This window comes from Suncus etruscus, chromosome 6 (genome assembly GCF_024139225.1).
Source record: "Suncus etruscus isolate mSunEtr1 chromosome 6, mSunEtr1.pri.cur, whole genome shotgun sequence".
NCBI classification, from domain to species: Eukaryota; Metazoa; Chordata; class Mammalia; order Eulipotyphla; family Soricidae; genus Suncus; species Suncus etruscus.
The window spans coordinates 51,212,520-51,240,509 of NC_064853.1; the positions used below are offsets into that span (position 1 = coordinate 51,212,520).

Here is a 27,990-nt window from a genome sequence, read left to right on the forward strand (position 1 = left end):
TCCTGTACATCCTGTACAGATGGATTATAAACCCAACCTGATCCAGGATGGAAACCCCATGGAGAACCTGGAGAAGCAGTTAATCTGTCCCATCTGCCTGGAGATGTTCACCAAGCCTGTGGTCATTCTGCCCTGCCAGCACAACCTCTGTAGGAAGTGTGCCAACGACATCTTCCAGGTCAGTATGAGGCTTAGCTGAAGGCTGGGGTCTGGCAGTGGGTGCTCCTCAGCTCCTCAGTACAAAGGCCTTTCTTTCATAGCCCAGGGCTTCCAACCTAGCCCTGGCTTCCATCTGACTGGAGGCCCCACAGAAACCTCTGGATGGGGGCTGGAGAGATAGTACAATGGTAGGACGTTTGCCTTGGAAGTGGTCGAACCAGGACCAATGGTGGTTTGAATCCCGGCATCCCATATGGTACCCCCGTGCCTGCCAGGATTGATTACTGGGCAGAGAGCCAGGAATAACTCTTGAGCGCCGCTGGATGTGACCCAAAAACCAAAAACCAAAAAAAAAAAAAAAAAAAAAAAAAAAAAGAAAAAGAAAAAAAAAAGGAAAGAATGGATTGAGGTGGGTAGGGAAAGGCTCTCTGGCTGCTTTTCCTGCTCCATAGCTCATGTTTCTCCTCCCCACCCTGCCTTGAGTACCTCAGTTGACTCTCTGATCAGGAGTCAAATGCCTCAAGCGATAAGGGCTATGTGTGTGAGAGGCAGGCTGAGAAGAGAGAAAAACCAGAGCCTGCCTGGAGCCAAGCTCCTGTGGCAGGGGCCGGTAGCTCTGGGGAAGGGGGAGCAGCAAGTAGCAAGGGGCATCTTCCCTCTGAAGCTGCTCCCAAGAAAGGTTGGTGGGGCTCCATATCCTTGGGAAAGGAATGGATGTCCTGGCTAGGAAGGGGTCCTTAAGGTTTCCCAGAGGCATAATTTTCTCTTTAAAGTTGCAACCCTAAGTGCTGGCACTCATGATAATTTTTTATGAACAAGCAAAATGGGGCCTCAAGAAGTGCATTGCTGGCCCCAAGTCATTCGGAGAATAACCGTGACTTGAATCCACAGGTCTGTTTTGTTGACTGCTCAGCTGTTTCTCAGGAGCTCCCAGTGTTCTGAGCTAGAGCTCCCAGTCCAATGGTCTGTCAAGAGGGGCTGGTGGAAGCAGGGGAAGGAAGGCCAGAAAGAGACGAGAGAGGGAAGGGGCTGAGAGAATGCTGGGGCCTTACTTCTGACATGACCCTCCCCAACACAGGCTGCGAATCCCTACTGGACTAACCGGGGCGGCTCGGTATCTATGTCTGGAGGCCGCTTTCGATGTCCCTCCTGCCGCCACGAGGTGATTATGGACCGCCATGGGGTGTACGGGCTGCAGAGGAATCTGCTGGTGGAGAATATCATCGACATCTACAAGCAGGAGTGCTCCGGGTGAGTGTGCCTGCTTCCCACGCCAAGTTTTAGGCTCTTTCCTCCTTGATCAGCTTGTGATTTGGTCCCACAATCGAGACAGCCAGTCTCTTCAGCTCAAAGAGCTGGTCCCTTCTGCCTCTGGCAGGGTTTGGGACTCATTTGTTTCCCTCCCCCCCCCCCCCCCAATCATGGCTCTTGTTGACACTCAATGAATGGGAAGGGGTTCAGACATTAGCCTGCCCTCCCTCCAGGTAGATACTGAAACTAGGCCAGTGATTAGGTGGCAGTAGGAATAGGGTACTGGGGCAGGCTCTGTGGTCCTGCTAAGCAGAGAAAGCAACTGGTGAGAACGTTGTGTGCTTGTCTGTAACAAGAGTAAGACCTTTCATCTCCTACTAGGAGGCCCCATGAAGCGGGGGGAATGCTTTGTTCTGGTGCTGTACAACCCTGTGGATTATACAAATGTAACTTTGATTGTCCTAATTTCACACATGAGGAAGTTGAAGTTCAAAAAATGTCAATAATTTCAGGTTTCCCTGGCCAGGAACTGGAATGATTAGGGCTGAAACATGATGTGATCTAGCTCCAAGTCTTCCTGTCTGTAAAGTATCTGCTCAGTCACAGGGAGAATTTGGGGGTGGTAGAGGCTGCACAATAATGAACGCTGTCTGCAAAGAAGCTAGAGATTAGGGACACTTTATCTAATGAGACCCTCTTGTCAAGACATCCAGGCACTGACCTTATCCTCACAGCCTTTATGATTGTAAGGGGGCAGTAAGTATCTGCCTTTAGGTGGTTCAAGAAAAGTAAAACAGGGGCCAGAGTGATAGCATAGTGGTAGGGCATTTGCCTTGCATGCAGCTGACCTGGGTGGACCCCGGTTTGATCCCCACATTCCATACCATTCCCTGAGCCTGCCAGCGGTGATTTTTGAGTGCAGAACTTTGAATAACTCTTGAACAGAACCAGGTGTAACACCTGAGCACCTTCTCGATTGAATCTCAAACAAAAAAACAAACAAAATACAAAAACAAAGGAGACCAGCCAGACCTTGTGAGTAAAAAAGTGCAGGCTCAGAGAAAAAAGTTGGATAATCTAACTTATGTTAATTTGTGACATGTTGGATTCATCTCTGTTTTGCTTTGCTTTGCTTTGGTTTTGGTTTTTGGGCCATACCTCACTGTGCTCAGGGCTTACTCTTGGCTCTTCACACCAGGTATCACTTCTGCCAGTACTTGGTACTTGGGGGATTATCTGGGATATGTTGGTTGTGTGCAAGCAAATACCTTACCTGCTGTACTATCTCTCTGGCCCATTGGGTTTGTCTCTGGACCTTCACTCTCCTTGACTTCAAAGGAGATAGTATAAAAAGAAAGGAGATAGTATATATATAAAAGAGATAGTATAATATGTTATTGTGCTGGTCAAATAGAATTTTGGTGGAAAATCTTAGATAGATCAAATATTGATTGCACACCTTCCATGTACATTGTCTTGGTGCAAGTCATTCTCTAGTGCCAGCCCTAATTAATTATCACAGTCATGCTATAGGGTATTTTGACCCTCACCAAAAATGAGGAAATGAAGGCTCAGAATGGGTCAAAGGTTTATTCACTCAGCTCTCAAGCAGTGAAGCTGAGAAGAAGCTGACCGCATGGGGAATTTTCCTCACTGCTATTGATTCTTGTGGTAGTTGTGGGAACTCAATACTCTAAAAATGCAAATATGAGTGATCACTAACATTGTCAAGGAATAAATCTTGCACTCAAACATCAGCTTGCCCTTGTGGTACTTGAAGTACACATTGGGTTTGAGTCTTGAGGCTTTTCCACATTGTGGAATCCTAGTTCCCTTTATTGAGAATCTGCTACACCAGCAGCTACATATTCATCACAGACAACTTCCTCCATCACCCCAGTCATTCTGTAGGCCAGAGGGCAGTCACACTTTGCATAGTCACAGAACAATCTGAATTTGAAAACAAATGCAGAAGCCTGAACTTAGAAAGGAAACTGTGGGAGGGCCATGGGCACCAGACCATCAAGCTCTTGTTTACCTATTACCCTGGGATAGAGAAATGACTCTGCAACATGGGGAGAGTGGGGCTAAAGCTTCAAAAATAGATGCCTGGAAGGCGCTGGGTTAAGAACTTGAAGGTAGGGCATGCGAGGTGGGCTAGAGGTAAGGTGTCTGCTTACAAGCGCTAGCCAAGGAAGGATCGCGGTTCAATCCCCCAGTGTCCCACATGGTCCCCCCAAGCCAGGGGCAATTTCTAAGCCCTTAGCCAGGAATAACCCCTTGAGCATCAAACTGATGTGGCCCGAAAAAACCAAAAAAAAAAAAAAAGAAAAAAGAAAAAAAGAAAAAAGAAAAGAACTTGAAGGTATCAAGCCTGAGATGTGATCAGTGTAAGAACAGAGGTGAGGCACTGTCTGATGGAGACAATCATGGTTTTACATTCATGAGATATTTACTATGCTAGGGATGGAAGGATTAGAGTGGGCGTAGCCAGGATTTGGCCCTAAATGCATTGACTTTCTGGGGATATAAAATCTGGACATACCCCCTCCCTTACTCAAGTGGTTGAGGCCCTGAGAGAAGCACTAAGAACAAGAGCCTTGGGGCTGGAGAGATAGCATGGAGGTAGAGCATTTGCCCTGCATGCAGAAGGACAGTGGTTCGAATCCCGGCATTCCATATGGTCCCCTGAGCCTGCCAGGAGCAATTTCTGAGCGTAGAGCCAGGAGTAACCCCTGAAAGCAGCCGGATGAAAAACCAAAAAACAAAAAACAACAACAACAACAAAAAAAAAACAAGGGCCTTAAAAGAGAGATGGGGAGAGATGCACTTGGGAAGCAAGAAAAAGAGGGATCGCTTAGTCCAGGAAGGGATGTTAACACATGTGCTGGGCATGGCATATACTCACCTGATTTAATCACTCTTACTCATGCAAGGCATTGAGCACTGTAGATTCAGGTAGAGAGAAATGGCACATTTCCCTGTTTTGATGGAGATTACAGTCTGGTGGATTAAATATAGAATTGAATGAGGCTATGAGTATAAATTGCTTCATGCAGCATCTGACCTGCAGGAACCAAGGCAGTGGTGAGGACTATAATTAGAGTCAATAACCTCTAACTTTCCCAGCTGACTAGCTGGACAACTTGGGTAAGTCAGTTTATCTTTCTAGCTTCCAGTTTCCCCTTTCTTTGTAAAGCAATTTTTTTAAGGCAAATGTCTTAATGCATATATTATTTCTTGATCAAACCCCAGTTTGATCTCTCGCATAGAATATGGCTCCAAGAGCCCTCCTTAAGTGATCCCTGAATACAGTGGCTCCTGAACACAGGAATAAGCCCTGAGCACCACAAACCCTCTCCCCGCAACCCTATTTTTTTTTTTTTAATCCACAAGAATACAACCTGGGGTTTTACTGTTCAAGTTAGGGAGCTCTAGCATTGAACTACTATCTCCTTCTTGAATATCTCTAGAGATAGCTCAAACAGAATGAATGTATGCTTTATATGCAGGAAGTCTGGGTTCAATCTCTGGTATTATGTAATCCTCAGCATCACTAGGAGTGCCTTGTGAAACTTGGAATAATTCCCAAGAACTGCCAGATGTACCTCTCAAAAATATAATCAAATTAAATTAAATTAACACCCTAAAAGAGAAAGAAAGGAAGGATAGGAAGGATAGGAAGGAAGGAAGGAAGGAAGGAAGGAAGGAAGGAAGGAAGGAAGGAAGGAAGGAAGGAAGATATCTCTTTGTCTGGGGACTCTGACCCAACTCAGGGACTTCTGAGTCAAATAAGCCTAATGCTACCTCCATCAATAGAATTTGCCTCCAGAAGAATGGAGAAACTTTTTTTTTCATTAGTCCCTCTGATCCCAGTTTCCCAGAGAACGAAAAGGAAAGAATTGGAGGATGTTAATGTGCACCTGCAGTGTAGGCTACTTGGAAAGCAAAGATACGGAGCTCAATTTGCCTAAAGTGAAGTGAATCAACCTGGGTCAGCAAAGAAAAAGTTTGGGACATGACTATAGGAAGCTCATGTCATAGATCTGGGACAGCTTCCTGTGGGGGAGCAGGGGTGGAGAAAGGACCAGGTGCTGCCACCTTTGACTGGCTCCTGTCTTCCTCAGCCGGCCCCTGCAGAAGGGCAGCCACCCCATGTGCAAGGAGCACGAAGATGAAAAAATCAACATTTACTGTCTCACATGTGAAGTGCCTACATGTTCCATGTGCAAGGTGTTTGGGGCGCACCAGGCCTGTGAGGTGGCCCCACTACAGAATGTCTTCCAGGGACAAAAGGTAACTGCCAGACCACATCCCTAATAGGGGTGTCTACTCAATTCCTGCAGATGTGCTAGGCTGGCCTTTTGAGAATAGCCTCTCTGAAGGACCAGCCAGGGCCTTCCCAGGGAGGTGGCTGAGCTCAGACTGAGCCCTGCGTGCACTGTCTAGTCCCACCATCTGCTTCATTGTGCTGTGGACCCCACACATCTTCTCCTGTGCCAACCACCTCTCCTCTCAGCAGGGGGAAGTTTATAACCCTCTTCCAGGCCCCTGAACCCAAGGAAGCTCCACCATCCCTACCCCTATTCTCTTGATCTCCCTTTTCTAGAAGCCTCCCATTCTGTCTTTGTTGCTTCTTTCCTAGAAATAATTCCCTTCTCTGCTGTGTACTTTGAGCAGCTCACTTCACATCTCTCGGCCATGTCAGTTAATTAAGAGATCGAGTATTTCTCAGATAGAATCTGCTCTGGGCCTGAGCTGCACTTCAGCAAGAGAGGCCAGGCCCCCTTTCCTATGGGGAGGGGGGGAGCAAGGATGCACATTTACTCTCACTCTGGAGAAGGCAGGCCCCAAAATGTTTCTGTCTCTCTTCCTGACTCTTTGCCCACCTCCCATCTAGACGGAGCTGAGTAACTGTATCTCCATGCTGGTGGCAGGGAATGATCGAGTACAGACCATCATCACCCAGTTAGAGGACTCCTGTCGAGTGACCAAGGTGAGGGGATCAACAGCTTTACCAGCAGATGGGAAGCCTTCCAGTAGAACCTAGTTCCTGGGGTGATGGTGGACCCATGGGTGGTGACCTGGGGTAGTCAGGCAGGAATAGCCTGGAAGGGACTAACTGGTCCATTCATTCATTCATTCATTCATTCATCTCATTCAAAAAATGTTTAGTCAGCAGGGCTGTGTTCTAGGCCTTATCTGAGGAAACAGGACAGACCAGTCCTTCACCTCAGAGTGTCCAGTCTATAAATCTCTTTTTATTAGACTTTCTGGCCACATCCAACTGTAGTCAGGCTTTCTCCAGAATCTGTGCTCAGAGATTATTCCTGATAGTAATCAAGGTGATATATGGTGCAGTGTTCTCCCATGCAAACCATGATGTCCAACCTTTTGAGCTATCTCTAGGACACTAGGTAGGCTGCATGCAAAACAAGCACCCTACCTCCAGCTCATAGCAAATAATTATTGTATTTAAATATCAGTTGTTCTTGAGGTATTATTTCCTATAATTTTATAGACCAAGACTTCTCAAACTTTTTTTTTTGTGGTTTTTGGGTCACACCGGCAGTGCTCAAAGGTTATTTCTGGCTCCAGGCTCAGAAATTGCTCCTGGCAGGCACAGGGGACCATATGGGACGCCGGGCTTCAAACCGATGACCTCCTGCATGAAAGGCAAACGCCTTACCTCCATGCTATCTCTCCAGCCCCGACTTCTCAAACTTAATTTTTAAAGTTTATTAAATTCTTTTTGTTTAAGAGGCTGGAGTGATATTACAGCAGGTAGGGCACTTGCCTTGCATCCAGCTGACCTGGGTTTGATCCCCAGCATCCCATATAGCCCCCCATGCCAGTCATGAGTGCAGAATCAGGAGTAATCCCTGATCACTGCCAATGGCTCCAAAACAAAATAGGAAGACAGAAAGAAAAAAATTCATTGTGAGTAGGGGATGTGACTTATCTGTAGAACACAAGTTGGAGGCTCTGGGTTCAATCCCTGTCAACATAAAAAAATTCAAGAGTGATGCAGCAGGTCTAATATCAGCCATGAAGTTCTCCACTTCTACCAGTATCCTGGGCTTTGTCCTGTTTGTTGGCCCACTGATGATTTTAAATATCAAGACTGTAGAGGCAGAAGGAACCATCTCTTCCTGCAGGTGTATACATAATTTTCTCTCTCCTCTTAGGATAGGAACTTAGAGGTTCATTGTGGGGAAGAGTGGGGAAAGAAGAGTTGTATAAAGAAGGGACTCAAAGGAAGAAGGGGGAGGGACATTGGTACTACCCATAAGAGACTCCCAGTCTGTAGGATGATGCTAGAGCACTTAGTTTGGGAATGCTGTTACTCACTCATTGTGTGGCTAAGGAGACACGGATGTAGAACCTGCATCAGTGCCTCAGAGGGGGAGGTCAATACAGGGAAAACTGCTTTTCCACCTAGCCTAGGACTAATGGAAGCAGTCTTATGACATGGAGAAGTAGTATGACTACATCATCCCAAGTCATCCAAGAATGTATTTTTGGGAGTGGGCATGCCCAGGGTATTCAGAGGCTTCTGGTTCTCTGCTATGCTATCTCTCCTGGCAGTTCCTGAAGGACCATGTGGTGCCTGGGATGAAACCCAGGCCTGCCATGTGTAAAATGTGTGCTTAGCTTGTTAATCTCTCTCTCTCTCTGTCTCTGTTTCTCTCTCTCTCTCTCTCTCTCTCTCTCTCTCTCTCTCTCTCTCACACACACACACACACACACACACACACACACACACAAACCCACACACACACATCTTGTATTTCTCAGAAAGAGGATGACTGTCTCTCTGACACCAACCTTGCCAAAGGTTGCCGGTGTGCTGAAAAGTCCTAGATACTTTTTCTGGATAAACTTTCACTTGTCTCCTGGAAAATAAAGACGATACAGAAGAAATATAAGATCTCTTTGAGTTTCAGATTGTCTTTTCCTAGTTGCCTCACTCAGGAAGGTAGTATTGGAGATAGGGAGTAGGACTCAGAGAATGTGATGCCATGATTTCTATCCCCAGGAGAATAGCCACCATGTAAAGGAAGAGTTAAGTCAGAAGTTTGATGCCCTGTATGCCATCCTGGATGAGAAGAAGAGTGAGTTGCTGCAGCAGATTACTCAGGAGCAGGAGGAGAAGCTCAACTTTATTGAGGCCCTCATCCAGCAGTATCGGGAGCAGCTGGAGAAGTCCACCAAGCTGGTGGAGATGGCTATCCAGTCCCTAGATGAGCCTGGAGGGGCCACCTTCCTCTTGGTGAGCAGGAATGGGAGGGTATGATGGGGCCACTTTCAACCACTTGCCCACTTAGAACTTTTTGAGCCTTTGTTTCCTGATCTGTAAAATATGTGTGCAACAATTCCTCGCAGCCCCTAGAGTCTTAATGTACTTTAGGCAAACATGGAGACATAGTCTGGGCCTAGAAGAGCTTGTTGGGGGGAAGCTGAAAAAGATTAACTCTAAAACTACATACTTAAGTTCAGTTAAAATTTCCTAAGCATGTAGTATGGGCTTTGTGCTTGGCATAAAGTATAAAAAGTGGCTGGGGGGCTGGAGAAATAATATAGCAGGTAGGGTGCTTGTCTTGCATGCAGCCGACCTAGATTCAATTCCTGGGATCCCATACAGTCCTATGAGAACTGTCAGGAGTAATTTATAAGAGAAGAGACCAGAATAACCGCTGAGCACTACCAGGTAGGTGGCCCCAAAACAAATAAACAGAAAGGTGACTACGATATGCTTCTCAGCTTGGTGATTTTGATTTCATGATTGAAACATGATGGATCAATACTCGAACCTGAGCTTTCTGCCAGGACAGTGACAGGTTCCAGAAAGACGACCAGGATCTGTGCAGACATAGAGTGAAAAGATGCAAGTTCTGTTCACCTCAGCTCAGGGTGGCAAACAGGTCACCACCAGGCCAGGGAACAGCCCAGCTAAACCCCCAACCTCTTTTTTTTTTTAAATTTCTTGGGGCTACCCCTTCTGCTCTCCTAACCTTCTCCTTTCTTCCACTTTCTTCCACTCTTCCCCTGCAGAGTGCAAAGCAGCTCATCAAAAGGTTAGTGTCTCCCTTGGGGCTGTGATTCAAGCTATGGCTCTTACCTGGGCTTCTATCTTCTTGTCAATGGGCTCCCCTTTGCATTAATTCTGTCAGATCTGTCAGATCCTATTCTGCTTCTGACAGACATCATCGTGTGAGAGGGGATGGAACATCCATTCTGTTGGCCATATAAGGCCCATGAAATCCTGTAATCTGACAGTACATGAGAGACAGACATGTATGTTTCTCATCAGTCTGTATCTACTTCCTGTCTGCCTGTCTTGTACCTCCTGTGTTATAAATGACATTACAAACTTTCTAATGGCCTTTGACAGAAACATTTTCCCATCCTTGCTTTATGGGGAGTTTCTGGACCTGGTCCTGAACATTAGCATGTATACTCATGGGTGTGAAGCTATGATCACCCCACTCACTACACTGCTCACTCTGGCTGTCTTTCTCTCTCCTCCTTTCAGTATTGTGGAAGCATCCAAGGGTTGTCAACTGGGCAAGACAGAGCAGGGCTTTGAAAACATGGATTACTTTACTTTGGATTTAGATCACATAGCAGACACCCTGAGAGCCATCAACTTTGGGACAGGTAAAGAGGTGATGGGAACACTTGTCTTTTTCTCTACAGGACCCTTCCCACTAAGGCCTACTTGGATGCCAATGCTAAGATAGCCAAGATTACCTACCTACCAGTCAAACTTATGTATTCTATATTTAGATGCCTAGGACATAATTGTCCCTGACTTAGCTGTGTATGGATCCATTGTACAGAGACATCTTAGGACAGAAAGAAAAGTCTGACACCTGAATCAGGCAGGCCTAAGTTCAAATCCCAGTCTGCTTCTTGGTATCTGTGTGACCTCTAGCAAATACTTTAACCATTCTGAACTTCATTTCCTTTTTTTTTTTTTTTTTTGGTTTTTGGGTTACACCCGGTGGCGGTGCTCAGGGGTTACTCCTGGCTGTCTGCTCAGAAAAAGCTCCTGGCAGGCACGGGAGACCATATGGGACACCGGGATTTGAACCAACCTAGGTCCCGGATCGGCTGCTTGCAAGGCAAACACCTCTGTGCTATCTCTCTGGGCTCTGAACTTCATTTCCTAACTAATATTCTAGGAGATAGAAGGTCAAGGTTACATTAGGTTAATAGATTTACCTGCCCTACAGCTGACCTGGCTTCATTCCACATCACTTAATATGATCCCCCAACTTCCTCAGGAGTGATCCTTGAGCAGAACACCAAGAGTAAGTCCTGAACACAACTAGATGTACCCCCCTAAAATTATAGGAATCTGGGAAGATAGTACAAGACTTACAGTGCCTAACTCAGTTCAACACCTATCCTGGGCACTACTGGGTTTAGGCCTGTTGAAAACCCGGAGCACTGCAGGGCATGAGCAGTACCACATCCTTGGGCACTAGCCCAAGTGATAGTGTAGCAGTAAGGTGTTTGCCTAGCGTGCAGCTGACCTAGGATGGATTTGGGTTTGATCCCTGGTGCACCATTTCTGAGCGCATAGCCAGGAGTAACCACTGAGTATCACTTGGTGTAGCCCCAAAACAAAAACAAAAATGAAAAGGTATTTGCTGGACCAAAGTATAGTGGGTAGAGTGCTTGCCTTGCACACGATTAACCTGGGTTCAGTCTCTAGCATCCCATATGGTCCCCTGAGCCTTCTAGGAGTGATTCTTGAATACAGAGCCAGGAGTAACCCCTGAGCATCCCAGGTGTGTACCCCCCAAAGGGGGATATGCTAATAACAGCCATTTCATGGTGCTGCTGCCACCAATAAAATAGTACTACAGTAAAGTTTGTAAGGACCCACACTACCTTCACAGTCGTCGAAGCCTCCACAGTTCAGAGGAGAGTAGCTTTTGTCCTTCTTACCCAGCACTGAGACACACACAAGGTATTAATAAAGCTAGTTGTGATTTCAGCTTCTACGTTCTAGTACCTGTGATACTTGGTAACCTTAACTTATCTATATTATGTTCCTACACCTGATCACAGTTACTCTTTTATAAGTACCTATAATGATTGTAACAAGGTAACCCTAGCAATAATCAGGAGGAGTTAATAAGGGACATGAGGAAGTCATATGAAGAAGACAAAGGTGCTATTAATTTGGCTACGTTCACATGGCAGAAAGGCAATATTGAGCAACAGAGAGAGTGGGGACAATCCACATTTGCTGCTGTTACCTTGGACTGAGAGGGAGTGTTCTGATGAGGCAGTAAGGGGAACTTCAGAGAAAGAAAGAGAAAGAGATAGGCAGACAGTGGGGAGGGTGATTACAGGAACAGGGAAGAATAGTCTGGCATAAGAACAAGGTCTTAACAACCCTTGTGTTGACTCCCCTGCAAAATTTCAGAAACTGGGGTTAAATATGTCTCAGATGGAAGCCAAAGTCATAGCACAGCGGGTAGGGTGTTTGCCTTGCATGCTGCTGACCCAGGTTTGATCCCTGGCATCCTTTATGTTCCTGGGTCTGACAGGAGTGGTTTCTGAATGCAAAGCCAAGAGTAATTCCTGAGTGCTGCTGAGTGTGGCCCAGAAACCTGAAAGAGAAAATTAGGCATGAGGTATACCCCATTTGTAGGTAAGGCCAAAATGAATCCCAAATCTGAAATGCTACTGAACATAGAGACACCTGTAGCTACAGATTCTGCTGTCTCATTTAAGTTCCCATATCTGAAAGGAGATGGGCCCAGGGGACCCATCTTGCCTTCTGTCTCAAAGCCTCCTCTGTTCAGAGGGGAGTAGTTGTTGTCTTTCCTGCCCAACACTGAGACCTAGACATAATGAATTATGGCTTCATCTCCAAGCCTCCTGTCCAAAAATAAAGCCAAAGGAATTGTGTGACTGCTCAAAGCTATGCAACCAGTCGGTGATCCAGGGTTAAAAGACCCACAGATTCAGCACTGGTCCAGCATACTCAGGGGGCACACTGACCCTTCAGCAAAGACTATAAGGAGTCATGGATAGTATAAGGTTTTAGTTTTTATTTGTGGGTCATACCTGGCAATGCTCAGGGGTGTCTCCTGCCTCTGCTCTCAGGGATCACTTCTTGCAGGCTTGATGAACCATGTAGGATGCCGGGGACTCTGGATTGACTGCATGCAAGATAAATACCCTACCTGCCCTACCTGCTCTATTATCATTCCAGCCCCAAACAGTAGTAATTATGACAATGATGTAACAGTAGTGGGACTCTAGGGTCTGGCATATGGCTGATGGGATAAGATATACCTCACTTCTGTGAGCCCCTGGTTTCAGTCATGACATCTCAAAACAAAGAAAAAATAACAGCAGGACAAAACTAAGTAGCCACATACACTTCAGATGCATAGACCCCATTCACTCTGAGTATTTATTTTTGAGCTACTCTTTTAAAGGCATTTCAAACTTCTCTCTGACATTGCATCAATACTCTTAACTCTGGGTCACATTTTCTAGGAATAGAAATTAAAAGTGATATTCCAGGATAAGTAAGTGAGGTCACAAGTTTCAATTAGTCTGTGCAGGGCTCAGCTTCTGAGAGCTAACAAGTAAATACCCATTCCTTAAGGAAAACTTCAACCGCAGATTTTCCTCCTTCTGGAGGCCAAGAAGTTAGGAGAGCTGACAGAGTAAGGTAGGCCAGAGGATTTCAAAGACAGAAACTCCTGGAGTACAAGGACTCTAATCCCTGAGAATCAAAAAATTCTCACCCCAAACTCCTTAGTGGATGCTTTTTAATTTTGTTTTGTTGGGGGGCTGCATATTTGGCAGTGCTCAGGGATTACTCCTGGCTCTGTGCTCAGAAATTGCTCCTGGTAGTCTCAGAAGACCATATGGAATGCTGGGGACCAAACCTGGGTCTGTCCTAGGTCGGCCATGTGTAAGGCAAAATGCCCTACTGCTGTGCTATCACCCGGCCTCTCCTTAGTTGATGTTTATCATCCATCACAGCAATGTTTAGAAGCACAAAGTGTTCCTCAAAATCCTTCTAATCACAGGCAGAACCCCAATAAAACCTTGTAGAATAGGAGGTGCTGCTGAGGGAAGGGGCAGGCAGAGAAAGAGGAAGTCTGGTCTGTGGGGCTCTGCTTGGTGCTCTAAAATCAGCCAGGAGAGGGAAGAGGTAGGAGAAGTTATCCCTTTGGACTGGTTTCCAGCGGCCCCATCTCTACCCAATGGTTCTTTCTCACACACAGAAGAGGAAGAGGAAGAGTTCATTGAAGAAGAGGATCAGGAAGAGGAAGAGCCCACGGAGGGAAAGGAGGAAGGTGAGGTTTCCTTCCATTCATTGAGAACTCTTTCTGTCAATACTCTAGAACAGGGGTCTCAAACTCGCAGCCCACAGGCCGTTTGTGGCCCTCCGTACAACATTTTGTGGTCCGCGCTGGCCTTCAAATATCGCAGTATTCGCGATAATAAAAACCACATTAGTAAGAAAAAAATTGCATTAAACATTCGCATACCCCAAGCAGTTCCGTTCGAGGTATGCAAATGTTTAATGCGAGTTTTTGCAATTTTTTCTTTTTTTTTTTTTTTCTGTGGTTTTTGGGTCACACCCGGCAGTGCTCAGGGGTTACTCCTGGCTCCATGCTCAGAAATTGCTCCTGGCAGGCACGGTGGACCATATGGGACGCTGGGATTCGAACCGATGACCTCTTGCATGAAAGGCAAACGCCTTACCTCCATGCTATCTCTCCAGCCCCTGCAATTTTTTCTTACTAATGCGATTTTTTATTGCGAATATTCGGTAAGCGAAATCCCTTTTGCGGCCCTGCCTCACCCCGACTTTGCCTCCTGCGGCCCCCAGGTAAATTGAGTTTGAGACCCCTGCTCTAGAAGATTCCCCCAAGCAGAGTCCTGTACTATGGCCTGGTACTCTGCCTCCTCTCTGTCTGTGTTTTGAACAATTAAGGGTAAATTCCTACTGGGTGTGACCTCTCTTCAACAACAGCATCAACAACAACAAAGAATCCTTTCTCCTCTAGCTTGTGTTATATTTGTAACTGGGGAAGTGGCTAAACAGGCTAAGGATATGCTATGCACGTGGGTGTCCCAGATCTGATCCCAAGTACCACATGGTTCCCCAGAGTATCATTGGAATCAACCCTTAAACACCTGAGAAATGCCAGCTGTGGTTCCATAAAATTAAAAAAAAAATGGGGGTGGAAGAACTGGGAGTGATTCATAAAAGATATGAAGCCAAGATGTACCTTAGTGGTAGAGAGCTACCTTATGTGAGAGACTGGATTCAACCAAAATACAAAGAATGAAACATAAAGTGAATAAAGAAAGAATAAAGAAATAAAATGGAAGAGGCTGGGCAGCAGCTGGATTTGGTCCTTTAGTCTCTGCAGCTTTGTAAGCCTTGGATTCTCTGAGCTGTGTCTTACCTGGTGTTTCTTCATCTTTTCTTTTCAGGCCATCAGTAAGAAGCCGGATGAGGAGGGAAAGATCCTTAAGATGGAGAGACTGGGGAGGGTGGGGATGGCCACAGGGTGGGAGGGGTTGGGGCCCCTGGTGTGTTTCCTCTTTGCTCTGAGAGCAGGAACTAGGCATAGGACCCCACCACTGTGTCTGGCAGCCGTTGAATCAGAATTGAAAATGTGCTGGAAAAAACGATACACAGGACACTTTTATACATTGGTGCAAAATGGAATATTTTGTACATTTTTTAAATGTGATTTTTGTATATACCTGTATATGAATGCCAATTTGGTGCTTTTTGTAAAGGAACTTTTGTATGATAAAGCCTAGTCATTCTGTGTGAGCAATAGACAGAAGAAAGGCAGAAGGATAGAACGTTGTTTTCTCTTGGCTGAGTGCTAGCGAGTGTCCACAAGCTAAGCACTGTATTTCAGTGTCCGGTCCAGACAGATGAGTAACTCAATTTGTGTTATATGTTGTTTTAATAAATGCAAAGCACTCTATTTGTTATTACCAAAGGAGCTGGAATTTCTTTCCTTCAGTCTTTTATTTCCTTGAGATAATTCAGAATGATAAAAAGTTTGCAGTGGGAAGGAAACACTAATGTCAATGTGAGACTTCATTGCATCAAGAAGGAGTCCTTTAACCCTGCACTTCCCCATGAGAGCTCCATGAAAAGCTGACCCTGAGAGGATCCCAAGAAATGGGCACAATGCCCTATTCTCTGATTCTCCAGGAAACAGCCTGAGGCAAGAATATGAGAGAGAGAGAAAAAAAGAGAAAGAGAGAGAATATCCCAAAGCAGACTGTAAAGGACAAATGAAAGTAAGGCAGGAAAGTAGGGGAGAAATACAGGTTGTCTTCCTGAGCTAGCCACAGCTTCTACAAGAGAGCTGCACCCAGTGTGTGCTCAGTGGATCGTGTGAACTATTTCTGAAGCTTACAGAGAACAACAGGACTCTGAGCAATTTCTGGAGGAAAAGGGAGATAGTGGGGCCTGTGTACTCCTTTTATCTATCTCCTATCTCTTAGTTTGCTCTGCTTCAGATCATATCTACATTGGCCCTTAGGAAGCGAGTTGCTACCCATCAGGAGTGGGGATTCAGTGGATTTGCAGCTGGGAGAGTTACAGAATCTCAGTCCAGCTGGGCTGGACATGGGTACTAGAGCTTCCATACCCCCACATCAGTGGGTACTGGCAAGCTCTGCAAGATCCCAATTTTAGACCAGGCAAGGCTAAATCAACCACTAGGGCTAGGCTATAAGGTGAGAACCAAGGCCAAAGAGAGTCCATGAGCAAGGGCCAAGATGCTGGGAGAGTGGAGAAGCTGAAGGAATTGGAAACGATGAATTAACTGGTCTGGCATCCTGCAGACCTACACATTCAAGGAACACGGTGGAGCCTGTCCAAAGCCTCTTCCATGTAAAGAGGACTGTAAGGGTTCTGAGCAGTTCTGCTCTTCAGAAAGCTACTCAGCATTAGACAATGACTAAGCCATCGAGTTCATGGTGTTTGGGATACTGCTTGATCTTTAAGGCCCAAGTTTTCTTGTGGATTGAGCATTTATCCCAGCACCTCCTAGTTTACTTATTCATAAAACATTCTCCAAAATCAGTGCTCTGTGGATGTCACAGAAAGAAAATGCTCACATCTTTGCTCATTTTCACTTCTGGGAGTTTTTCCATGATTAACTCTGTCCTTAATTTTGAATTTCAGGGAATTAGAGTTTACTCTCAGTTCTAATCTACATTTAAGAGCTGAAGATTTTTTGTTGTTGTTGGGTTGTTGGAGTGGGTGGATGGGAAACACACCCAACTGTACTTAAGGCTTACTTCTGAATCTGTGCTCAGGGATCACTTTTAGTACAAAGAGAAGTTTGGTTCCAATGCAAATGCAAGCCTGATTTTATGTGAAGGGAGGTCTGATTCTCTTTCTGTTCATTACCATAGCAGAGGAGCCTGACTTCCGGTCCTACTTTTGTTATATTTATGTACTATCGTACCTTGACATGATTGTGTCAATATCATTCACTCCATAGTATGTAATCCTGACCTGTACAAATGTAGATCCCTATATGATAAGAGTAACCAAAATCAACCAGTGCTCAGCCTTTGGAGGTGACTCCACTGGGCCCACACTAGTGCTGAATAAACTGGGTTTGTTTCTTATTTTTCCCAGTGTGTGTCTTTATGTATCTTCTCTTTGCCAGGCTATTCTTCAACATTGCTAATTCAACATAGGAATTGGCAGCCCTGTTCTTCAACAGAGTTTAGGGGACACTATATAGTTCTAGGGATCAAACCCCAGTTGACCACATACCAGATAAGCACCCTCCTTACTGTACTATCTCTTTGGTCCCTAAAGCTTTTTTAAATTAAAATGATAATATATTACACATATTTGTGCATAAATCATCGTAAATATGAAATCTATACATCATATATATGTATACATGTAAAATACTGTTCATTAAAGCATTGTAAAATAAAATTTTTTTTTTTTTTTTTTTTTTTTGGTTTTTGGGCCACACCCGGCGGTGCTCAGGGGTTCCTCCTGGCTGTCTGCTCAGTAATAGTTCCTGGCAGGCACGGGGGACCATATGGGACACCGGGATTCGAACCAACCACCTTTGGTCCTTGGATCGGCTGCTTACAAGGTAAACGCCGCTGTGCTATCTCTCCGAGCCCGTAAAATAAAATTTTGCATTGCTACCACAGAGGTCAAGGGAAAGGGACTGCTAGTCCCCTAGAGATAACCCTGTATTATCTTTTTCTTTTTTCAAGTTTCCCCTGTCTGATTTTTAATTAAAACATTTTTAATTAAATTATCATTAGACATAGAGTTAAAAAGTTGTTGATATATGAGGCCGGAGCAATAGCACAGTGGTGGGGCATTTGTCTTGCACATGGCTGACTCAGGAGGGACCTGGGTTCGATCTCCAGCATCCCATATGGTCTCCCAAACCAGGAGCAATTTCTGAGTGCATAGCCAGGAGTAATCCCTAAACATCACTGGGTGTGACCCAAAAACAAACAAACAAAAAAGTTGTTGATATGTGAGTTTTTGTCATACAAAGTTTCAGTATCCATCCAGCCACCAATTTCCCCAATATCCCTGGGGATATTCCAACCCCACACTTGCACCCAGCTGCCTCTATGGCAGACACTTTTTCTTTTCCTTATCTTAGGCACTGTGCTTTGCAATACTGGTACTGAAGGAGTGTTATGTATATCATTTTACTATCTTTCAATTCCCAGATCTTGTTCAGAGCAATCATTTTCATTTTCAACTATTATTGTCAAAGTGGTCCTTTAACTGTACTTCCCACCATCATTTCTATTGTCATTGGGCATTAGTCTTAATATCTTCATTTAATTTTTTGCAGATAAGTGTGATTATGCTGTCTGTCCCTTTCCCTCCAAATCATTTCATTCAGCATGATACTCTCTATGTCTGTCCATGTATAAAAAATTTCGGGCCCGGAGAGATAGCACAGCGGCGTTTGCCTTGCAAGCAGCCAATCCAAGACCAAAGGTGGTTGGTTCGAATCCCGGTGTCCCATATGGTCCCCCGTGCCTGCCAGGAGCTATTTCTGAGCAGATAGCCAGGAGTAACCCCTGAGCACCACTGGGTGTGGCCCCAAAAAAAAAAATTTCATGGGGCCGGGCAGTGGCGCTACAGGTAAGGTGCCTGCCTTGCCTGCGCTAGCCTTGGACGGACCGTGGTTTGATTCCCCGGTGTCCCATATGGTCCCCCAAGCCAGGAGCAACTTCTGAGCGCATAGCCAGGAGTAACCCCTGAGCGTTACCGGGTGTGGCCCAAAAACCAAAAAAAAAAAAAAAAAAAAAAAATTTCATTACTTAATTTTTTTGTTTTGTTTTTGGGTCACACCTGGTGCCGCTCAGGGGTTACTCCTAGCTCTGTGCTCAAAAATTGCCACTGGCAGACTGGAGTGACTATATGGGATGCCGGGATCCAAACCTGGGTCCAAATGCCCTACCACTGTCTCGGCCCCAATGACTTAATTTTTCATAAGAACTGTGAAGTGTTCCATTGTGGTAGATATACCACAGTTTTTTATCTCCTCAGATGTTGTTGGACTCCAGTTGTTTCCAGATTCTGGCTATTATGAATAGGGCTGCAATGAATACAGGAGTTCAAATGCCTTTTTTTTGCATTGTGTTTTTGGGCCCCTAAAGCACATTCCAATGAGCATTATTGCTAGGTCAATAAAGCTCAATTTCTAGTTGTTTTTTTGTTTGTTTGTTTTGTTTTTGTTTTTTTGTTTTTAGTTATTTAAGAAGCATAGTTGTCTAGGACTAGAACAATTTCTAGTTTTTTAAGAAATGTCCATACTGTTTTTCAAAAATGTGGTACCAGTCAACAGTTCCACCAACAGTAAATAAGAGAGTTCTTTTCTCCTCGAATCTGTGCCAGCACTGGTTGTTGTTGTTGTTGTTTTGGCTTTTTAGGCCATATCCAGCAGCACTCTACCCACTGTACTGTTCCTGTCCCGTTTTTGTTTTCTTGATATGTGCCAGTCAAGAGACTGTGAAGTGAAGTGACATCACATTGTTTTGTTTTGATTTGCATCTCCCTGGTGATTAATAATGTGGAGCAATTTTGTTTCGTTTTGGGGTCACATCCAGCGGCAGTCAGAATCTGTGCTCAGAAATTACTCCTGGCAGGCATGGGGAACCATTTGGGATGCCGGGATTCAGACCACCATCCATCCTGAATAGGCTGCATGTAAGGCAAACGCCCTACTGCTGTGCTATCTCTCTGGCACCATGATATGAATCAATTTTTATGTGCCTCTTGGGCATCTATATTTTTGCTTTGAGAAAATTTCTGTTTAATTCTTCTCCCTTTTATTTGGAGGAACTGTAAAATCACCCAAGCGCCATATATCCAACCCTTGGTGAACAAATCTGAAGTAGAGTTGATGCATGAAATAATCCAGGCCAGGCTGAAGGTGAAATGCATGTAGTCTGGTAATCTTCTACCTAGGATCAAAAGCAAGCTGTCTGCCAGAACTGTCATTTTTATGGAGTACAGAAATCAACCCTGGGTAGGGGAAGTAGGACAGAGTAAGGAGAGATAGCTCAGGTTATCCTAACCTAGTTCGACCCAGTTTTGTATATAAAATAATCTCTGTTTTGAGGTAAAACCAAATTGTAAACAAACAGATACAAAGAAAACAGGGATGAGCTTTGCTTTGGGAAAAAACAAGGTATAATTTAAGAGAGAACCATACTCAGGTGCTCAGGGGTTACTTCTGGCTCTGAGCTCTGGCAGGCTCAGAGGACCATAAGAGATGCCTGGGATTGAAGTCGGGTCAGCTGCCTGCAAGACAAATGCTCTATTTGCTGTGCTATTGCTCCAGTATAATTCTTCCCATTTTTGGGGGGGGGGTTTGGTTTTTGGGCCACACCCGTTTGACGCTCAGGGGTTACTCCTGGCTTGGGGGACCATATGGGACACCGGGGGATCGAACCATGGTCCGTCCTAGGCTAGCGCTGGCAAGGCAGACACCTTACCTTTAGCGCCACCGCCCGGCCCCTCTTCCCATTTTTTAAATAGGGTTGGACATTTTTCTCTTGTTAAAAGCTACCAGTGCCACATATATTATCAAATAGGTATTGCATGAATAATCTCTTCCATTCTGTGAGTGGTTTTTGTTTCCTTGAGGTACAGAAGCTTCTCCTTGTTTTCTTTTGTGTGTGGGGATGAGGGGGTTAGGTCATATCCAGAGGTGCTCAGGGTTACTCCTGGCTCTGCACTCAGGAATTACTTCTGGTAGGCTCCGGGGATCAGATAGGATGCCAGGGATTGAACCTGGGTCGGCTGCTGCAAAGCAAGTGCCCTACCTGCTGGACTATCACTCTGGCCCCAAAACTTTCTAATTTAATGTCTATTTTTAATTGGTATTTTGGGCCACACCCAGCAGCTCAGGTATTACTCCTGACTCTGTACTCAGAAACCATTCCTGTTGGTATTCTAGGGCCACATGAGATGCTGGGGAAAGAAACCTAGTCAGCCAGGTGCAAGACAATTGCCTTACCTGCTGTGCTATCTCTCTGCCCTCTCCTTTAAAAAAAAAAATCACATACTTGTTTTCTTTTTTTTCCTTTTCTTTTTTTGTTTTCTTTTACAGTTTTATTTTCTAAAGTATCTCTCCATAGATGACTACAGGAATTTGAGACTTTCATCATCTTGAAGTAACATGAGTCAGTGTACAAACTGTTGCCACATTTTCTTCTTCAGGTTACTGATTACATGGTCAAGACTTGTCAATCCACTCTCTTGTCATTTATCAGAGGAAGGAGGGAAGGCAATGCAGGTTGTGTTATCAGTTCATTTAGATTCCAGGAAGATGGGCCAGAGAGACAGTACAGCAAATAGGGCACTTGCCTTGAACATGTCGAACACAGTTCAATCCCCTGTACCCCATATGATCCCCTGAGTCCCACCAAGCATGATGTCTGAGTATAGAGTTAGGAGTAAGCCTTGAGTACTGCCAGATGTAACCCAATTCCTACCATCTCCCAAGTTGGAGAGATAGGACAAGGGATAAAGAACTTCCTTTGCATGTGACTGAACCCTGATTTGTTTCCTGGCACTGCATATGATCGTTTGAGCCAAATAAAGGAAAATAAATGAAAAAACTTCATGTGCATATCACCATAAAAGATGACCAAGGGAGCCGGAGAGATAGCACAGCGGTAGGGTATTTGCCTTAGACACAGAAGGACAGGCATCCCATATGGTCCCCCGAGCCTGCCAGGGATGATTTCTGAGTATAGAACCAGGAGTGACTCCTGAGTGCTGCCGGGTGTGACCCAAAAAAAACAAAAAAAGGCCAAGGATGTAGATCAGTATGGTGTACATTGCCTGTGTAAATGAGGCTTTGAGGTTCATCCCTAGTATCAAAACGAAATACTAACTCTACAATAGCAGTAGATACAGAAAATATAAATATATAGATTTGCAGATCCCTCACCACCAGAATCAGATTCTGGCTATAGAGTGAATATCAGAATCTATATATTTTATTTCTCTCTTCAGATTTGGACCTCACCTGGCACTGTCCAAGGCTTAATCCTGACTATTTAGGGATCACTCATGGCAGTGTTCAGGGGACCATATGCAGTACCTGAGATCAAATTAGGTCAGTCACATGAAAGGAAAGCACCTTAGTTGTTCCAAGTTCTATGGACCCAAGAAATCTCTCTATATTTTTTCTAAATAAATTCTTCATTAATATTGAGGTCTGAGAATTAACTTAGTTTTGTGGCACCTAGAGAATCATTGAAGTAACAAGATAAATAATACAAGTTGACCGCATACATTTTAGTATATCAAACTCTTGAAATTCAATTAAAATGCATTATATAAAATATTGATTTAGGGGCTGAAGAGATAGCATGGAGGTAAGGCATTTGCCTTTCATGCAGAAGGACGGTGGTTCGAATCCTGGCATCCCATATGGTCCCCTGAGCCTGCCAGGGGCGATTTCTGAGCATAGAGCCAGGAGTAACCCCTGAGTGCTGCTGGGTGTGACCAAAAAAAAAAAAAAAAGAAAAAAAGAAAAGAAAAAAGAAAAGAAAAGAAAAAGAAAAAGAAAAAGTATTGATTTAAAAGAAAATTGGCATAAAATTTTTTTGGAGTTTTGGGCCAGATCCAGTGGCCCTCGGGGTCATTACTGGTTCTGCACTGAGAAATCACTCCAGCAGGCTAAGGGGACCATAAAAAGTCTGGATATCAAACCCAGGTCAGCTGTGTACAAGGCAAGTGCCCTACCTGTTGTGCTATCACTCCAATCCCAGACATAATTTTTTTTTACATTTTTTTTTGTGGTTTTTGGGTCACACTTGGCAGTGCTCAAGGGTTATTCCTGACTCCAGGCTCAGAAATTGCTCCTGGCAGGCACGGGGGACCATATGGGGCACCAGGATTCGAACCGATGACCTCCTGCATGAAAGGCAAATGGCCCCCCAGGCATAATTTTTAATAATATAAAAATATTTTATAAAATTATAAAATACATTATATAAATTATATACATTATCTATTCTACACATTATATATAATAAAATACATGTATCTGTATCCAATTTGTAAGCTTGAATTTAAATTAAGAATTTAGCATGGGTCTTGCATTAAAAAAAGCATAAAATACATTAAATTCTACAGTTGCATTTATTCAATACCTTAAAATCTTAATTTAGCAAATTAAAATTTACAATACAATTTTTAGGGGCAAGAGAGATAGTACAGGGGCTGGAGAGATAGCATGGAGATAAGGCACTTGCCTTGCATGCAGAAGGAATGCAGTTCAAATCCCAGCATCCCATATGGTCCCCCAAGCCTGCCAGGAGTGATTTCTGAGCATAGAGCCAGGAGTAACCCTGAGCACTGCCAGGTGTGACCCCCCAAAAAAGAGATAGAGATAGTACAATGGGAGAGCACTTAGACCACATATGTTCCTCCAAGAAATTCTAGGCATGATTCCTGAGTACAGAACTAGTAGTAAATTCTAGAAACAATTGAGTGAGACAGAAATAATAACATGTGGGGCCGTAAGGTGTCTGCCTTGCGTGCACTAGCCTAGGATGAACTGTGATTCGATCCTCTGGCGTCCCATAGGTTCCCCCAGGCCAGGAGCGATTTCTGAGTGCATAGCCAGGAGTAGCCCCTGATTGTCAATGGGTGTGGCCCCCCAAAAAAAACAAACAACAACAACAAAAAAATAACATGAGGTATGAAAATTCTTCAATGATCCTGAAGTTCATACTAAGTAGTCAGAGTGATAGTACAGCAGGGAGGATGCTTACCTTGCATGAGGCTGATGTAGGTTCAACCTCCAGCACCCCATATGGTCCCTAAGTCTGCCAGGACTTCTGGGTGTGGGCCAAAAACAAACAAACAAAAATACACAAAACATGCTACATAGAAAACTATGACAAAGAAAAAAACATAAAAAAAAAATACAAAAAGAGGGACTGGAGTGATAATACAGTGGGTAAGGCACTTATCTTACATGCAACTGACCTGGGTTTGATCTGCAGAATTCCATATGGTCCCCCAATCCCCATGAGGAGTAATCCCTGAGCACCACTCAGTGTGGTCCAAAAAAACAGACAACATGAAAAATAAGTGTATTATTCAAAAACAACAACAACAACCTCCATTGTATAGTTTTGCTTTTTTGGTTAAAAAGAGGTTAAACAGGGGCTGGAGTGGTGGCGCAGGGTGTAAGGCTATACCTTGTGTGCACTAGCCTAGGATGGACCACTGTTCGATCCCCTGGCATCCCATATGGTCCCCCAAGCCAGGAGTGATTTCTGAGCGTATAGCCAGGAGTAACCCCTGAGCATCACCGGGTGTGGCCCAAAAACCAAAAATAAAATAAAATAAAATAAAAGTAAAGAAATAGGTTAAACACACATCACAAGAATAAACACAATCAGTGCTGGCAAGGAACTCTCATTCACTGCTGGTGGGAATGATATCTAGTCCAGCCTTTATGGAAAACAATATGAAAATTCCTCAAGAAAACTGAAAATTGAGCTCCCATATGATCCAGCTATACCACATCCAGGGATATACCCTAGGAACACGAAAACACAATACAAAAATGCCTTTTGCACACCTATATTCATTGAAGTGCTATTTACAATAGCCAGAATCTGGAAACAACCCAAATGCCAAACAACAGATGAGGGGTTAAAGAAACTATGGTACATATACACAATGGAATACTATGCAGCCATCAGGAAAATGGAAGTCATGAAATTTTCCTATACATGAATGGACATGGAAACTTTTATGCTGAGTAAAATAAGTCAGAAGGAGAAAGACAGAATAGTCTCACTCATCAATGGGATTTAAGAAAAATAAAAGACATTATTGTGGGGCATGAACAATAGTACACCAGTAGGGCATTTGCCTTTCATGCAGCTGAACCAGGATGAACCTTGGTTCTATCCCCAGTGTCCCATATGGTCCCCCAAGCCAGGAGCGATTTCTGAGTGCATAACCAGGAATAACTCCTAAGCCTCACCGGGTGTGCCTCCTCAAAAAAAAAAAAAAAAAGACATTATTGTAATAAAACACAGAGACAATAGAGATGAGGGCAGAAAGGACCGGCCCACAGTATGAAGCTTACCATAAAGATTGGTGATTTCAGTTAGAGAAATAACTGCACTGACAACTATCATGATAATGGTAGTGAGTGAGAGAAATAGAATGCCTGTCTCAAATATAGGCAGTGGGTGGAAGAGGAGGGAAATGGGGGCATTGATGGTGGGAATATTGCACTGGTGAAGGGGGGTGTCCTTTTTTATGAATAAAACCCAACTCCAAACATATTTGTAATCATAGTGCTTATATATATATATTAATCAGAAAAAAAGAAATAGGTTGAATAATTTCACAGCTTTTTATTCACACCTGAAAAAGTATCGTAGAAAATGTCAAAAAGCAAAGGAATTGTGATAATTTTTTTTGGGGGGGGCCACACCCAGTGATGCTGAGGGATTACTCCTGACTATACGCTCAGAAATTGCTCCTGGCTTGGAGGACAATATGTGACACCAGGGGATCAAACAGAGGTCCGTCCTAGATTAGCACATGCAAGGCAGACACCCTACTGCTGTGCCACTGCTCCCGTTTCTGAGTTGTGATAATTTAAAGAACACACCTTTTCTTTGTTTCTTTGTTTTTTCTCTCTTTCTTCTTTCTGTGTGTCTTTTTGGAGGCTGGATCTCAAAAGATATTTCTACACGCAAATTCATATCAAACCCTAATAATAAAGGATACCCTTTTTAAAAGCAAAATTGTTTGAACTCAAATGAAATTACAATTTCACTAATTTGGGGACCAGAAAGATAGTACAGCAGGTAAGGCACTTACTTGTCTTACATGCAGCTAACCTGGGTTTGACCCTCAGTATCCCATATGGTCTCCTGAGCCTGCAAGGAGTGATTTCTGAGTGCAGAACCAGAAGTAATTCCTGAACACTGCCAGGTGAGGCCCCAAAATAAAAACAAAATCAAATAAAAATCTTAGTAATTTGGGCACACGACAGTTTGAATCAACAGAACGAAGATGATATGGCCAAGAAATGCTGGTATGGACCAGAGAGATAGTACAGTGGATAGAATACTCAGCTCATTCATATTCAATTCTTGGAACCCTGTAAGGACACCTGAGCCTGCCAGGAGTGTTCCCTAAGCACAGAGCCAGGAATAAGGCCTGAGTAGTACCAAGTGTACTCCCCCAACCCAAGAAACAGAAATGTCTGTGAATTTCACTCACTTCTCTCATCTAATGAAGAAGCCAATCCTAGAGGTGACTATTTCTTCAATCCAACCCACAAATAACCCGTGACTCCTGTCAAAGATTTTATAATCAAGTGGGAAGATCAGGCCCATCACATATCTGTGATATTTGTTAGATCATTCTGTAAAGATTTGAAATTTACTGAAATTTACTTTAAATTTACTGTGCAGAACTTTCCCATACCCCAAGAATCCCTTAACTATGCAGAGATTCTAATTCAGTTCTTCTCAGACCTTGACCCTGATAATGCAGACCTTCTAAATTCTTTTTTGGGGGGTGGGTGGGTCACACCTGACGGCAGTCAGGAGTTACTCCTGGCTCTGCACTCAGAAATCTTTTTTGGCAGGCATGGGGGTCCATATGGGATGCCGGGATTTGAACCACTGTCCATCCTGTACCGGCTGCTTACAAGGCAAATGCCCTACTGCTGTGCTATCTCTCCGGCCCCCCTCTAAATTTTTATTTAAAAAAAAAAAAGCCAAAAAGCCCAAGAAAAAGGTGTTTTCACTCAGAATCCAGGGAAGGATGAGAAATTCAGTGGGACTCAGTCAATGCAGGCAGGCAGCATTCACCCTCACCCTTACACTGAGTTTTGATGGAAGAAGAGACTGAGGAACTACTTCTTGTCTCCAACAGTGCATGCAAGAGGCTGGCACCTGTTATCCTAGAAAAGCACAGGAACAAATAGAAAAGAGGACCTTTACCAGAGCGAAATAAGAGCTTGGAAAGACATCCACCACCTTGGGCTGGAGAAGAGTTTCAAAGAGAGGAAGTAGGGAGACTGGTTTAATGTCCAGCAAAGATGGACTGACCTAATCACTTATACAGATTCTAGTTGTTTTGTTGCTGTTGTTGTTGTTTTTCAGGAAACTTAGACATGCCTATGAGGGATAGCTGAGAGCAGGTGCAAGTCAGGAATACACAAAGAACATACATCAAAAGTACAGAAAATGGCAGGAATGTATATTTTAGCATGATTAAGGCTAAGGATGCTAGAGGGTGAACTGGATTTTGTGTACATTCATTCTCTACTAGTCCTTACTAGACTGATAAGGTCCAGTAAGGGAACTGGAATACTAGTCAGTAAAGCAAGCATTCTTAGCATTCTTCAGATTCTGTTTTGGTCCAAGTCGGAGCTACTAGAATGCAATAAAGCAGCTTCTTCCAGAGGGGGGGAGGAGAGAGAGAGAGAGAGAGAGAGAGAGAGAGAGAGAGAGAGAGAGAGAGAGAGAGAGAGAGAGAGAGAGAGAGAGAGAGCGCCACGCCCTCCAAATAACAAGCCTCAGGCTAGTCACACCTGGCTCTACGCTCAGAAATCGCTCCTGGCAGGGGGGGGGGGGCATATGGGATGCCGGGATTTGAACCACCATCCTTCTGCATGCAAGGCAAATAAATGCCTTACCTCCATGCTATCTCTCCGCCCCCCCCCCCCATCTCTTTCTAAGTGATACCCAAACACGGTCTTTAGCACCAACAAGGGCTCGGAGGACAGTAGGCGGCTGGTGTGACAGGTGACCAGCCCAACCTTCTCCCTCTTAGAGAGCATTTATCTGAGGGGTGCATTGGGTGCACAGACCCTTGACCCTCAGCAACCATCTCGGGAGGGAGCAGCTTGAATGGGTGGGGCGCCCTGGCAGCCCAAAGTCCCAAGGGGAGGCTTCTTTCCCAGCCGGTGGACGCCACCAACCAGCACCTGTGGCGTGGTGCTGTTGTGAGCGGGGGCTGAGACACTGCAT

The 27,990-nt window shown here is 44.4% G+C and overlaps 1 protein-coding gene across 1 annotated transcript; it reads left to right on the forward strand.

Moving 5' to 3' along the window:
• Positions 1–27,980, forward strand: TRIM63 (tripartite motif containing 63). Its single transcript, XM_049775552.1, has 9 exons — positions 1–178; positions 1,238–1,410; positions 5,538–5,706; positions 6,311–6,406; positions 8,450–8,683; positions 9,466–9,488; positions 9,947–10,071; positions 13,680–13,751; positions 27,844–27,980. Exons 1-9 carry the CDS (start codon positions 20–22, stop codon positions 27,978–27,980), a joined length of 1,188 nt encoding a protein of 395 aa, XP_049631509.1. The 5' UTR covers positions 1–19.
• The last annotated feature ends 10 nt before the right edge of the window (positions 27,981–27,990 follow it).